Source organism: Dysidea avara, chromosome 12, assembly GCF_963678975.1.
Source record: "Dysidea avara chromosome 12, odDysAvar1.4, whole genome shotgun sequence".
Lineage (NCBI taxonomy): Eukaryota > Metazoa > Porifera > Demospongiae > Dictyoceratida > Dysideidae > Dysidea > Dysidea avara.
Window position 1 is genome coordinate 21216293 of NC_089283.1, and position 15619 is coordinate 21231911.

The 15619-nt window shown below is 37.2% G+C and overlaps 1 protein-coding gene and 1 long non-coding RNA gene across 3 annotated transcripts; one reads left to right on the forward strand and one right to left on the reverse strand.

The window, feature by feature from the left end:
* Positions 1-4583: 4583 nt before the first annotated feature.
* On the reverse strand, positions 4584-7634 carry LOC136241530 (uncharacterized). Its single transcript, XR_010694314.1, has 3 exons — positions 7505-7634; positions 5233-5297; positions 4584-4722 (listed from the first exon to the last, which is right to left on the reverse strand). It is a non-coding gene; the product is annotated as an uncharacterized lncRNA (long non-coding RNA).
* Positions 7635-7891: 257 nt separating this feature from the next.
* Positions 7892-15019, forward strand: LOC136241376 (hydroxylysine kinase-like). 2 transcript variants are annotated; one of them, XM_066032570.1, is made up of 4 exons: positions 7892-8021; positions 8072-8141; positions 11951-12437; positions 14312-15019. In XM_066032570.1, exons 3-4 carry the CDS (start codon positions 11976-11978, stop codon positions 14927-14929), a joined length of 1080 nt encoding a protein of 359 aa, XP_065888642.1. In that variant the 5' UTR covers positions 7892-8021; positions 8072-8141; positions 11951-11975; the 3' UTR covers positions 14930-15019. The 2 variants fall into 2 exon arrangements, with proteins under 2 accessions (XP_065888642.1, XP_065888641.1); XM_066032569.1 differs by having other exon boundaries at positions 7894-8141.
* The last annotated feature ends 600 nt before the right edge of the window (positions 15020-15619 follow it).

Consider the following 15619-nt stretch of genomic DNA (forward strand, 5'->3'; position numbering starts at 1 on the left):
CTGGTAGTTTAATAGTTGTGTATGCCAAGTAGTACTTTCATTACATGGACTCTACTGAGTAGTGAGTGAGCCTTGAGCTAATAATGTATGGCATTGTTATCAGGTGGTTACAAATCAACCAAGCTTACCAACCAATGCCATGCATTCATAAACTGTAACATTACTGGTTATCTGCACATGGGACAATGTTGGGATTTGAACTTTGATTAGTACAAATGCCTGCTTTGTGCTGTTGCTTATACCATATAGGTGAAGCGACATAGCCAGTGTTGGGAGTAACGTGTTATGTAATATTATTACTTTTGTGGTAACAAAGTAATATAACGAAATACGCTATAAAAACAGGTCATATAACTCAAGTTACTTTACTTGCAAATGTAACGCGTTACCTAAGTAATATAGTTTCTGTAACGAATCTAATATTACGTAATATTATTACTAAAAGTAACGAAGTTACTGATCTCGTTAGTAATCCATTGAGTAACGTCTAGCCACAACGAAGTAATGAAGCCTACTAAATGAGGCTTATTCACCAGCTTCTTACTTATATCAAGACTTGCACATTGTCCAACAACGCAATCGTGTCACGTGATAAGGTGGTAGTTTCACACGTGACAGCTTAAGGCTATGGACACAGTAATATAATATGTCATATTATTATAGTTACTTTATTTTATGGGTAATATGTAACTGTAACTAAATAGTTCAGCTGCAAGTAATATGTAATATGTAACTACTAACTAGTTACTTTAAAAAGTAACTTGCCCAACACTGGACATAGTCAACCCGGCTGGTTAGAACATTGGCTTGGTAATTGCAGGTTCCAGGTTCGATGCCCCCTCCTCCAACTGTAAGTTGCAGTTTCCTGAGCAAGAGACCTACCTAAGTATGACTGTATAACTGGGACTTGGGGAAGCTAGTGTCACTTAGTGGTGTCGGGGTTATGAGTTCCACGGGCATTTACCGGTTGCTTGCGAAATGTAAAAACAAAATCACGTGCACATTTCACTTGAAGATTTTAAATTTTCTGATGAAAATTTGTGTTCTGCCTATCATATATAACAATCAGTATAATTATACATCACGTTTTGCTGGCAAACTGTTAACTACAATCCTTGCCATATAGTTCAAGATATTCGTATCATGGGTCACGTGTTTGATCATGTATCTGTTCTTACTACATTTTTGCAATCAACCTGAAAGTTGGTAGAAACGTGATCAGTATCCCAGATGATTGAATTTCACGGCTTGCGTTGTACTCTTCTTGATGCTTTCCACGAGCTCTATACAATGCTCTTCACTTCGTCATTTAATAGCACTGTTGCACAGAATGTTTAGAAATTATGACTGGTATTCATTTGATACCTGGCATTTGTTAAGTAGAAAAATTACTTGTATCCTCCCTATTGTGTTGTGCCTTATACTGATTGTTTTATTTTGCAGAGTATTAAAACAAGATGTCACAGAATTCACCAGTTTGATGTAAGTGTGTATTATTTTGTTTGTGATTTTACTATAAACTATATGCAGTCATGAACATAATAATGTAAAAAAAGTTGTAGGTGTTGAATGATCCAACTATTCTAAATGTCATTACTACCGTACAGTACATATTTCTTTGTATAAAAAGCCCGGTCTTGTATTTCCTTCCTAACAGTATTGACACGCCTGTAAATGAATCAGGCAGGCCCTGGTATTTATTTTCAAAGTGTGCTGGAAACTCCCTGGCTTATAATCAAGACAAGAGTTTATTTGCATGTGGCTTTTATACGAAAAATGTGGTATACATGTACCATGGAATTTGTTAATCAGGATACTTGAAAATAAGGACACCTGCATATTCTGGACACTTTGTAATGGTTAACAGTTAAACTTATTTTCACTATGAACATTAAAAATCTTCCCAGCATAGAATGATAAAGAATTTCTTTTTTTTTGCTCTCAAAATAATGGAGTATGTGTTGTGCATATTAAGAGGACCATGCTCTAAATTGCACATACTCCGTAACAAGGAATACTCATCTACTCTAAGTTACATGGAACTGAATTGGGCGTCCTTAGTAGGGAGCTTGATTTAAGTGATGGTTATTTGCATTGCCTATATAGGTTTGTAGTTGTAGATAATTTTAACAAAAGTAACTTCAGTGCCAGCAACTGTCTATCCAGTGCTTTTTTTACAAAAATTGTCAGTAGTATGATCAGAAGAGGAAGGAAACAATTTAAGGACCATTAAAATACAAATAGTTGTTTTCTGGGACAAACTAAAATGAGTGGACGATGTGAAGTGTGATCACTTGTTTAAAGTGTATACCTAGTTAGTGTTACAATGTTACGAGTGAAACACTATTTTATAGATTTCATTTTGGAAAACTAATTATAAGTGTTTTAACAAAACAAAATACAGTAAATCACTTAATGCTGACACAAAGCGCAATCTGAATACAACAACCCCTGCTAGCTAGTGTTGTATTGTGACTATTGAGGTGGCTTATGTGGTAAAATTTCAGATACACTATGCAATTAACAAAATAGTTTTGAGTAGGGCTAATAAAGTGTTACCGACCTCTGTATAATGATAATTAAAGTGGGGTGGGCAGTGGGCACCAACTAGGCTTTAAAATAAAGGAAGAAAACAATAACACTGTAGAATAAATGAGGGGCCTGTGCTGGCTCTTTAGAAAATGTAATGCATTAAAATTTTTACAGAAAATCGTACATTGATTTGTGGTCATACAGTACATGGAGATATACTTTGGTATAAAATTAATATTGTTATTTTTATACGTAACTACTTTCAGTTATATTAACATAAGCAGAAATGGATGATACTAATCACAAACCAGCACTATCCCTACCTGAGGTGTGTATTATGTGCTGAACCCTGGGACCAAGGACCTGTGGGATCCAACTATTCTTGGAATTTTATATACTTCCCTGTGTTTACACGTTCAAGTCACGGCGTTTCATCTTGCATGGTCAGACCACTTCTATATCATCACTTCACATAATGTCTATGATTAAAAGCATCTTGGACTGGCTGCTCATTGGTTACCCCATGAATGCACTATTGTATTACCTAACTGGAGACAAACCATTTTTCCAAGAAGCAATCACTACTGGCTATACAAGCAGTTAGGCTTGTATGCTTCTTCTGCATGAAGGCAAAATGTTTAGTTTTTATAAAGGTCACTATGTGGCTGGAAGTGTGAAAATCAGCATTCATCAGGCCTGTGCTAACCAGTCTTTCAGAGTAGGCTAGGCATCATGTGAAGCATTGTGATGGAGAGTAAGTGGTCTGGCCATGCAAGTCTGGATGCTGGCATGTGATTTGGAGGTACCGATACATATTGTGAGGTATATTTTCCAAGAAAAGTTGGTCCCCACTGAGGACTCCTCAGTACTGCTTATATTATGTACACTAGTAATCACTATTGTTTTTTTGTATTTATCATTAGCATTTATATTCCAGGAGGTGAGAAGTCTATGTGAATGCAGGTGTGCTCATTCAGCACTGCCCGTTTTACAGTGAAGAACCTTTGGTGATGCTGCAGATGTCCAAATAGGGTCAAGCTTAAGGCAGCAATCAATTTGTAAAGTTGTAAATTTGTGTAACTGACAATTTGATTGTAGGCATCTACAGCACCAATGTTGTTCTTTACTTGTTCTTTACATAGGTATTTGTGGAATCTATAATATATAGACGTGGGATTTTAGTTTGCAACACGCACTCAAATGTTGAACAATGTACATCAGTATAATATTTACCACAGCAAGAATATTAACCCTCATGTCGGTATTGTAATTGCTAATGTCTCTCTATATACTGAAACAATATGAACCACGGATCTATAACTGACTGCAATGCTATTCAATATGGGCCGTGGCCTGGTTTTGTTTGAGCTTAGGTAAATTTTTTGACTAGTGTGTAGTTCCATAACTGTAACATAGACAGAATAAGTACAGTTGTGTATGAATTATGTTGTGTATGTAGTCAGATGTTTTATGCCCCAAGTGTTAAGGTTACACATCTGGTGAATGTGCGGATAGTACATTTGATGAAATTACATATCTCGCCACTTAAATAATTGTGCTGCAAGTCTTGCCTTTTCTATACCTCTCATGTCTTTCTTTTTCACAGAAAATCTACTAGATTTAATAGTGTCTTTCCATGCTCATCTTGTGTCAAGCTTACTCCACCTACCAATTCTCCCCTCACAGACCAAGATCTGCCGGTCCATAATCCAGGATGAGCATCCACCAGTCTTTATCTTGCCTGGTTGCTTCGTACTACAGTATAGCCTGACAGACCAAAGTCTTAAAATCAATTTTCTTCCAACAGTTATGCACGTATATTGCCGAGCTATGCTGACTTTGCTCATGATTTGGATGTAGCATATTAATGGATAAAATCTAAATATTTACAGGAACGGTTGAAGGTAAAACTCTGATCCAATCATTTTACGTTGCCATAGAGTGCAACAGGAAATTTTTGAGGTGATAAGTTTGCTTATTGAGATTCAGCAAGTTAAAAATCATTACAGCATAGTGGACCCACTTTACAACATGCAACAGGTGTGAACAAGTAACAATATCCACAACTCATTGTCTAAAGTGACAAACAGTAAGCAATTAGAATGTACACACACTTTATATATAAACTAATTGTCTTCCCATAACCTTCGGTACAGACAGCATGCAGTAGCTTCTTCGAACAGTAGATACCTGTATGGAATGAAAAGAGGTGTTAAAGGCACAAAGCTGCCAAAGGCATAAAGCTTCTGGTAAGGATCACAGAAGACAATCAAATCAGCAAAGGAAGCCATCACAAACCCACAAATTGACACTTCTAGAACTGTGGAGTAAGGCATTAGATAATAGAGGTAATTCAATGATGCACATATTGCAGCTGTGATGGTTGGCATAAGCCCATTTTAGGTCTAAATAATGCCTAACAGTGAATCATTTAGTCAACGCAAATTTAAGATTTACTAACTTCTCAGAAACATTTCAGATCACTCTGAAAGCATATATCTGGGCTTTATTTTGCCTCAGTTCATTCAGTACAGGCTAGTAAGGATGATGTACGTAGATTGACATTTTCCTACTAAAATTCTCACTCAAAATTTACTTGGCTGCATTGGGTAGAACAAGTGATGATATTTGATTGATGATTTGATTGTCTATATGGTATAATATACATACATCACTAAAACTTTGTGACAATAGACTTACCTCAGTGGTATCTTGAGGACTTTACATGTCACCCCAACAATACAGTATCTCTGTGCCACTAGCACCTACAGTAATATGAAGAAGAACATTCGTTACTTGTGAAAGCAGTTGCTTCTCTAAACTAAAAATCACACAATATGGTGATTTTGTGAACCAGACCCTCCAGTCAACATGTTGAGTTGTTGGAAACTAATGATAAACACCATAGTCCCAGTCTAAGGTAACCCGAAATACTCCTTGCAATGATCATGAGCAATGGATGTTTAATATATTATTTGCCAGTATATAATAGAAACCAAGAGTGTCGAACGGTGTATTAGCCCGTGATTAATGATCGCATAAAATAACACGGATATTTCAGTAATTGTTCATTTGTGTGAAATGGTAACTTGAAATGTGTACATGGCAAAAGGCCTTTGTTCGCCAGTTTTCTGTGTTATTCAACCAAGTATTCAACAGTTATTGCCCCCAGCTCGCTAAAACAATGGCTGCACAAATGAGAGTGTTGCCACGCCTTCAGGGATCCACTTGGCAATGCCAGAACTTTAACATTAGCCATTTCCCTTTAATGCTATCACGTTTTCACTGGCTGAATTGGGCTAAATACAGCAACCTATCATGGCACTATAAACGAACAATTACTGAAATATCCATGTTACTTCACGCAATCATTTATGACTGGTAACACACCCGTTCAATACTCTTGGTTTCTATTATATACTCTCACTACAAATTATGAATTGGACTTTGTTATAGGTTGTGAACAGATAAATCATGCAAGTATCACCCATTTACAGCCATGTCAATGTACATTAAAGCACACCAAACGTACAAATGTGACAATTCACAACCAAAGTTATAACCAGTAGTTCCATTTATGATTGCACCAAATTAAGCAGTAAACGCATGTTCCTAGGTAGTAGTAGTTTTACATTGCCAAAAATTAAATAAGATTACACATAACAAATAGCCAGTGATTACAATTTATATAGAGGTGACTTTAGTAAGGAGCTTAATTTAAGCCCCCCACATACTAGGGGCTGGAAACTAGCCACCTGCTACTGAGGATGTGGTCACCATTAATTTGAAAGCAAAATCTACATTATATGCTGGGAAAATATTAAATACTCATAGTGAAGGGAACGTTCGATAAGTTAAGACTAAGTGTTCTTGTAATACTTTAGGATGGCCATATCGTGTACGATCAACACTTTCAATTTTTTTATAAAACCATGTCCAAAGACTGGACATGGTCTATATTAAACAACTAATACACACTTGCATCGGGATTGTTCAAACTGGTGAATTCTGTGACATCTTGTTTTAATGCTCTGCAAAATAAAACAATCGGTATAAGGCACAACACAATAGGGAAGATACAAGTAATTTTTCTACTAAATAAACGCCAGGTATCAAATGAATACCAGTCATAATTTCTAAACATTCTGTGCAACAGTGCTATTAAATGACGAAGTGAAGAGCATTGTATAGAGCTCGTGGAAAGCATCAAGAAGAGTACAACGCAAGCCGTGAAATTCAATCATCTGGGATACTGATCACGTTTCTACCAACTTTCAGGTTGATTGCAAAAATGTAGTAAGAACAGATACATGATCAAACACGTGACCCATGATACGAATATCTTGAACTATATGGCAAGGATTGTAGTTAACAGTTTGCCAGCAAAACGTGATGTATAATTATACTGATTGTTATATATGATAGGCAGAACACAAATTTTCATCAGAAAATTTAAAATCTTCAAGTGAAATGTGCACGTGATTTTGTTTTTACATTTCGCAAGCAACCGGTAAATTCCCGTGGAACTCATAACCCCGACACCACTAAGTGATACTAGCTTCCCCAAGTCCCAGTTATACAGTCATACTTAGGTAGGTCTCTTGCTCAGGAAACTGCAACTTACAGTTGGATGAGGGGGCATCGAACCTGGAACCAAGCCAATGTTCTAACCAGCCGGGTTGGCTATGTCGCTTCACCTATATGGTATAAGCAACAGCACAAAGCAGGCATTTGTACTAATCAAAGTTCAAATCCCAACATTGTCCCATGTGCAGATAACCAGTAATGTTACAGTTTATGAATGCATGGCATTGGTTGGTAAGCTTGGTTGATTTGTAACCACCTGATAACAATGCCATACATTATTAGCTCAAGGCTCACTCACTACTCAGTAGAGTCCATGTAATGAAAGTACTACTTGGCATACACAACTATTAAACTACCAGAACACTATACTGACTACTTATAATACCTTCCATGAAGCAGAAGCCAAGATATAGGGGGTAGCTTGAGGTCACCTGTTATACTAGCAGACTAGCGAGATATCCACTCCACTGTAAACAAATCTTTAAATAAAGGTCACTCGATCTGTCATTGTTACGCAGAACTTTGTGCGGTAATCACGTGACAACCCAGTTTCCTGTATTACGTAATTTTGTGGTTGAGCAAGTCTGTACATAACGAGATTGAATATAATTATACGGCTCTAAGCTTCCGGCGCGCGTATAAATAGATTGATTTTTAAATTTGCGGCTAGACCACTGAAGAGGTGTGTGTATGACCTAGTCTCGCGTGGCCAGACCCTTTCCGCGCAGCCGCTTATCGATTGGAAATTATAAGCGCCGCGCTACAAGGTTTCCAATCGATAAGCGGCTGCACGGAAAGGGTCTGGCCACGCGAGACTATGTGTGACCATAGATCTGGATTATAAGGAATATGTATTCTATGGTGTGACTGTCCTCACTGTCAACAATGTTCTCGTCAGATTAGTGAGTGAGTGAGCTTGTTAACGCTATTATGAGCATGTGGTGGCGAGTAGCGGCTTGGCGGCGACCTGTTAGAAGAATTTCACTACCGCGACAACGCAATAGCACAACTCCACAAACTTGGTAAGCCACAATGTGTTTGTCTGACCTATTGGTCTCTAGCAGTCTGTGAGTGCAAAACTGGTCCATAGTATTATGATATGCTAAGCCTTATTTTCTAGTGATCAGAGAATTTAAATTATTATTGTACAGCCAACCAGATGGCCAGGGCTCTACAGACCAATCGTATGGCTTGCCACTGAGCTATACAGACCACTTAACTCTGTTAACTGTGACAGCGAAATTTGATGATAGTGCATTTATAAAGCTTTGTGTTGGTGTCAAAAAATCGAACCTACTGGCAGGGGCGATAAGGCCGATCCTTAACACTATTGGTGCTGATACAATTATGCCTATGATTAATGCACCTATCAATGCATGTACCACCCTGCCCTTACTCCCCTAGTACAGGCAGGGTGGGTTCCATTCTGAAGCACTGTATGCCTCACTAGAAGCCCCTCTACTGGATTACTGCCACTACCAGTAAATTGAGGATTATTATATTATTTTTTTACTAACTACATAGCTGAATTAGCTAGCTAAAATGACTCAGAATGCAGGTTTCTTAGACCATTCTAGCAAGGCACCAGGTGCTGGATAGCTGCACTCAACCACCTGTGGCATAAAAATCCTTGATGAGGTAAGAAAAGTAGCCATGTGGGAGGGGATGAAAAACTAATAATTAAGTTTATGCGGCCTAAGCGCTGGCGAATGCCCCGCACCTGGGAGGGATATTTTGTTGGCAAATCTCTCTATAACAATTCTGTTCAGCCAGTACTGGGGATCATATGATAGATGCATAATTATGATGCTATTGAGTTGATTGACTTGAAGCTGCTGGTACAGGCTGGGACCTGTTAATGTGACACTGTATAATATTGTTATACTCTATAACTGATTACAGTCAGTGATGGTTCTGTTGACGTAGGCAGATCTGGGGAAAACAAATAGGGGTTTTGTTCCCTCCCTCTTTTCCTGAATTGTAAGACAGCATTCTTACCAAAAATAGGATAAGTAGAAATCTAGAAAAACTGGAATGGAAAGCAGGAATGAGAACAACCAGCAGGAAATGCCTGATAAAAGTCATTGTGTTAATTACAGGTTGGATTTCACAGCAAGGGCGAATCCAGAGTTTGGCAAGGAGGGGGGTGCATCAGGGTAGTATGTACTTGGAGTAGTTGTCTTGAGGAGCACAGCACCCCAGAAGCTATATAGCTATTGCAATGCACAAATATCTAAATAATACTGTTTTAAAGTGGACTGCATTGATAATTTTATGGTCATTAGCTAGCTAAATGAACCTAAAGAATCACATACAAAGCAAGGACCATGTGTATTTCATTTGTGAAACATTCTTAGGAGGCTATGTGCATCCATGCATGGGATATAGTGCTGCAGATGCTGATTTTCATATTCAGCAACTGTACACAATAGTGTTGTGTTGTAGTGACTGTTCTATTAGAGTATTTTGACTGACTGCTTTATTGATTGACAATCTTTATAATTTTTGGGTGAGGGAGGAGGGGAACATGCCAAATATTCCTCCCTTGGATCCTCCAAAGTACAGTACAATGCTTCTATGCAGCATTGTTGGATCTCTACACTTTAATGATCGAAACACTCTAATAGAGCAGTCACCTGCATTAAAAGGAATGTTTTATATGCCAGGGATTGCATTGAAAGAGGAAAGTCTGTGAATTGGTGGACTATAGCTAGGTATATAGACTAGCTGGGTATATATAGACTAGCTAAGTCATCAAAACTGAAAGTTAGCTACTCCTTTGAAACTATGGAAGGATTGTAAAAGATTCATGTACTACACATTAAAATAATAATGAAGATGTTCACAATGTATTCTAGTTAGCTGACAGTGCCTACTACAGGCTTTGGAAACACCCCTGCTGCTTCTATATAAGAAGTCATATGATGGGAATATGTATAAAGGATCTATGATGTAGCAGTATGCTTGTCCACCAGCTCATAATAATATTGTCATAATCTCCTCATTGGAGCCACCTACACGCACTTCAACTATAAAGCACATACCCATCATGTGACTTTTATCCTGAGATAGGTACAACTCCCACATCTATATATGTAGGCACTGTCAATTAAAATAGTTTGTAAACCCAGGGGGAGTTGGACTCAGTGATCTTACAAGGACAATCACTAATGTTTCCAAGGAATATGTGTCCTAATTACAAGGTGATGTGTCCATATTTCACGGATTAATGAATATTTTATGTTTATGGTTTCAAGGAATAGGTGAGTTGACTGAGTTCAGTATTGATGACTTAACTATACCTACTCTATGATAGTCTATCAACCTTAATGCAGTCCCTGGTAAAACATTTTTGACTGCTCTATTAGAGTGTTTCGATCATTTCGCAGAAGGATCCAACAATGCTGCAAGGAAGCATTATAATGTAAAAGCCAGCCTACATTATGTCATGATGGCCTTTTCCTTTGGTCATTCCTGTTTCCACTTTCCATTCCCGTTCCCATTCCCGTTCCCATTCCTGTTTTTACTTACCACTAAAATATAGCTTGGGAACTCACACTCATTTAAAGCACAATCATATAGAAAACTATAGTGATTTATTAGTAAATAATAGCTAGTTTCACCATAGATACAATAACGCTTACCAGGATTAGAAACGGAAGTATCTACGTCATTATTTGTGTACAAAATCCCCGATATTACGTCACAGCCTTTGATGTTATCCGTGTTTCGCCTTACTGCATTGGTACAGATAACTCACTTTCTGTACAAATTTCACTTCAACTACTTCACTACGAGGTTGTATTACACACTAATGGAGCCGTTAGACTGTAATATACTGAGGTAAAACGTTTCTGCTGGTTGTGAATTTTGTTTTTGTAACCGTGTCAGTCAAAAGTGTGGGTCGGACTCAATGAAAAATGGGCTTGTATCTTTTTCACCTGTGAGTATTTAAACTAATTTATACGCTGAATGCATGTCTCATGGCCATAACTAATAAGTAGAACATACTTTATCCAGTGAAACTGTGCTGCTTTGTAGTAAGATGTACCAAAAGTAACCGAAACACGGATCCCACGTGTACCCACTTCCATTTCCAATCCCGGTAAGCGTTATTGTATCTATGGTTTCACTGCTTAACTTTATGCATGTAGAAACTATACTCTCAGAACTTTTTGTGTGAGGTGTGCCACCCAGCCAGCCACCCACTATATAGAACTTTCAAACATCAAAATGTTTCTGTTGTGTATTTTGATGATGCTTCATATGGTAAAAGTTGGCTCTGCAGTATTGCTAGCTATATAGCTATATAGCTGTAGTTTAAAATTTCAGTCTTAGTCACATTAACAAGTTAATTCAATTTTCACAGTGTACATTAGGTGTATTCAGTCACAGGGTGTCTGCACAATCTTTAAAAAAATTATATGGAGATATCCATACTCTTAGAATGTAAGTGTACTTCACACATCAAGCTATCAGATAGTGATTCCTCATAACTATTCTGGTCACACCCAATCAAATAATGTCTTTAATTTGAACATCTTATAGTTCACTCTAGAGGCATGATAGTAGAAAACTTGTATTTGACCTAGGACTATTACATATATGACATTATATTTTAAAACCTATTGCATACGTATATATACTACTTTCATTAAGAGTGTTTATTAATGTAATGTGGTTGCCCAGGTAACCAACTCTGTGAGAACCATATTTGCTTGCAATATTATATCCAACTGTTTTGCATGGCCTTTCCAATTGCAAATTTTGCACCATTGGGTTTTACTCTACTACAAATATACCTGTTTATGATGTGAATCTCTATATATAGGTACGTTGCAAGGTTTCTTTGTACAATGCCACTGATGTCTAATGAGAGGGTAGCACAAGTTATACAAACATCTTATCCTGTTACAAACATCATCCCTGATTCCATTTGGTTACTTGATGGGTATGATGATCGCAACTACTACTTGAAGGGCAGTCCTGCTGGACAAAAAGTTACTAAAGAGTACGTCTTCAAAGTGATGACCGAAAATGATCCTAATTATTTTGATGCCATAACAAAGTTGATGTATTTCATCACAAAAGAAGGGTTTAAGGTTCCTTTACCAGTTCAACCACTCAACTGTAAGGATGCCATATTTTTGAAGAAGAGTTTTCTTGTTCAGAAAGAGTTACAAGATCAAGACGACACTACTTATGGAGGATTACTTTTGAATTATTTGCCTGGAAGACCCTTATCTGAGGTAGATAGATCACCAAGATTACTTTATAGCATCGGGGCAAGTGTTGGCAAACTAAGCACAATGTTACAGGTACATGTAATAATATTATATAGATGTTACTCGTACTGGTAAATAAACATCCATGGCAACTTGGTAAATCCTATCCATTCCAAAACAGCCAAGCCGGCTGTGAATAAATGTGTATCAAAACATCAGTGTTTATGAAACTATGAAATCTCTATGGTAGTCAAGAAGTGACGATAATCATGTTTAATAATGACAGTATCATAAATTGATTGGCATTATTATTATTATCAATGCATTTATTTCTTTACTACCACTTCTATTTTCACTGCCTTTCTTCCTTTAACCCTGATTTTTGATCAACATACTAGGGGATTCATTTATCATACAGTTGTGGTATACTGTATAGTAGGGATCACGGAAGGTTTGGGTTTTCCTGCCCAAGAATATTACCCAAAAGCTAGCCTCAGTTTTCTTTCACAACAGCTCGGCAGTACTGGTTAGGTATAATCAAATCCAAAAATTCTTTCAGAGTGACTTCCAGCAAGTTTTAAACTATTTGTTTATTTAATAACTGGATATCCTACAAACTGACTGACTGATCCTGCCTGTGGCCTGACTAACAAGTCAAGCATAACTCGACTATGGGCTTGATTTCTTCATTGTTTGATGTCGCTTCTGTTTGAGATGTGCCTTTTTGCCAACTACAATATGTGTTTGGTACAACTGTTCACCTATGTAGTAATGAATTATGTTATTGCTAAAAAAAGCAATTAAAGAACATAAAAGGATATCAAGCTACATTTTGAGGGCTTGTATACCAGGAGTAAATCACTTGTATTTGACATGGAGACTGCTGGACATTTGTACTGTAAAATCGTGAACTACATACATTGCATGTGACTGGATATGGGAAAACTGGCCCATGACAGCAGATCTGATTTTTCACCAAGAACACAAAGCCACTTGAATAAACTATCAAATTACACCATCAAAATCAGCTAGACTTGAGTGGTCTGCTTTTGCTGGCTGTCACAGCGACAATCCATACATGTGGTCTGGGGCCTTAATGGAGCTCTGGTCAGTCTGGTGATGGCTATGTAGCTGTACAGCTCCATGCATGGTGTTGAATAAAGACCTGTGATGTAGATTTCCTTTCATTTTAGCCAGTTTTGAGACCTGAATGGCCCATAACTTGTTGGCTGGATGCTCTGGAAGGTAAGGAATTGGTGTAAATTGTGTGAAAATTTTGTACACATAGCTTCAACCATTGGCGAGCTACGACACACTAAATGCTTAACACCAGCATTTCTCTATACTTTCAAATAGGCGATAAGACCAGTTTTCCCAGACTAGGTCACATATGTATTGTAAAAATACATTTTTGTTTTTCCTGTAAATAACACACTGATATGGTATGCCATCTTTCTTAACTGCATGATGCACTACTGTGCATCTTGATAATAAACGTTTTCTTATAATGGAAAAACACTACAAGAGTTACAAGCTTACAAGTGTTAAACACTTTTGATACTGTAATGTTTTGCCAAATTCATGTCCCCATTATACGATGTCATGTAGATATTGCTGCTTTTTGTGGCAAAAATTCCAGTGAACGTCACCGAGTGATTGGTAATGCTCTCTCTAAGTTGATCTGTGTCATTTGTTAGGAAGCAGTAACCTTTAATACTGATCATCTACAGACTCAATCTCACAATAGCTTTTATTTATTCTGGAGGGTATGCCCCTAGACCCCCCAAGTAGGTGTACATTCTGTTATAGCTTTCTTGGTTAAACACTTCTCCATTGATATACAAAAGCTCTTATAAAATTATCTTCCACAAAAATTATTTATTACAACAAAACTTAGTATCACTATGGGGTAGGTAGGTTATTAGGTTGTAACACAATATAATCTGCTATATATTTCTAAATTACAGAAATTCTCACATCCATATTTGGACACACGGTATTATGTTAGAGATATAAAGAACTTTCAAGACAATTGGCATTGCATGAAATATGCTGACACTGCTGAAGATAGGGAATACTTTGAGTCTTCCCTGAATACCTATGCTGAGTACATTCAGCCACGTCTTACAAAATTCCAAACTGGTGTGATCCACAATGACATTAATGAGGGTAATCTACTGTGTACAAATAATAATCCTAGTGAACTTGTTGGCATAATTGACATATCTGATGCGGTTTCTTCCTATTCTGTCTTTGATGGAGCCGTTTTTATAGCCTTCATGATGATGCTGGAGTGCACCAATCCATTAGAATATTCTGAGCCTGCAGTATCTGGTTATCTCAGTACATTTCCACTCAATGAAGTTGAGTTTGACTGTCTCTATTATCTAGTAGCTTGTCAATTAGCACAATGTGCACTACATGGGTTACGCAGTAAGCATGTTTTTCCAGATAATCCTTATCGCACAAAGTCACTCGGTGCTAGTCATACCACCATGAAGATACTTTACAATACTCCTAAAGAAGAAGTGGAGAAACGATGGAGAAGTGCACAGCAAAAAACTGCTCTAGATTTTCAAGAATAAAAATGACTAACATCATTTTGTTATAGTAACAAAGGTAGCTGAGGATCCACTATTGTATGTAATTTAATCAAATTGAAGATTTGCACATTAGTCATACAGTACAGTCAGATGAAGAAACCTCACTGAATATATTATAGTGCTCAGCAGAAAATACATTTACTCTAATAGAACACATACTAGTAATAAAATACTCTTAAACAATGCAGTCACTTTAGGTGTTCCAATAAACAAGGTATAATATTATACTGTCTAACTGATCATTGTAACACATCTAATCGACAAGATCTTGTATAGTAACAGCTGAACAAGCAATACGTACTGTGTGTTTTGATAATTCTCTTTTTTCTCATCCAAACGTCAATTATTCGCTACACATTTTCCCAGTACTGTACATGTATACATGGGATGTTTTAATTTATTAGTTCTGGGTCATAATCTCTTTGGTAATAAATTGCACATGCTTCGGAGTTGATGTAGATACTTATTATCAACTTTATCAGTTAGGTGCTGTAAGTTTGAAGTAAATGTTTTGGCCTCAGTTTTGGGATCCAGTCTTTGCAAAATAAAAAACACTCTGGTGAGCACAAGGTGTGTATATGCTCAATTGATAGCTGAAAAATATTTAGTGCTTTCCAACACAATCTTCTTGTCATTTATACTAACCTGAAAATGTACTCTCTATATATGTAA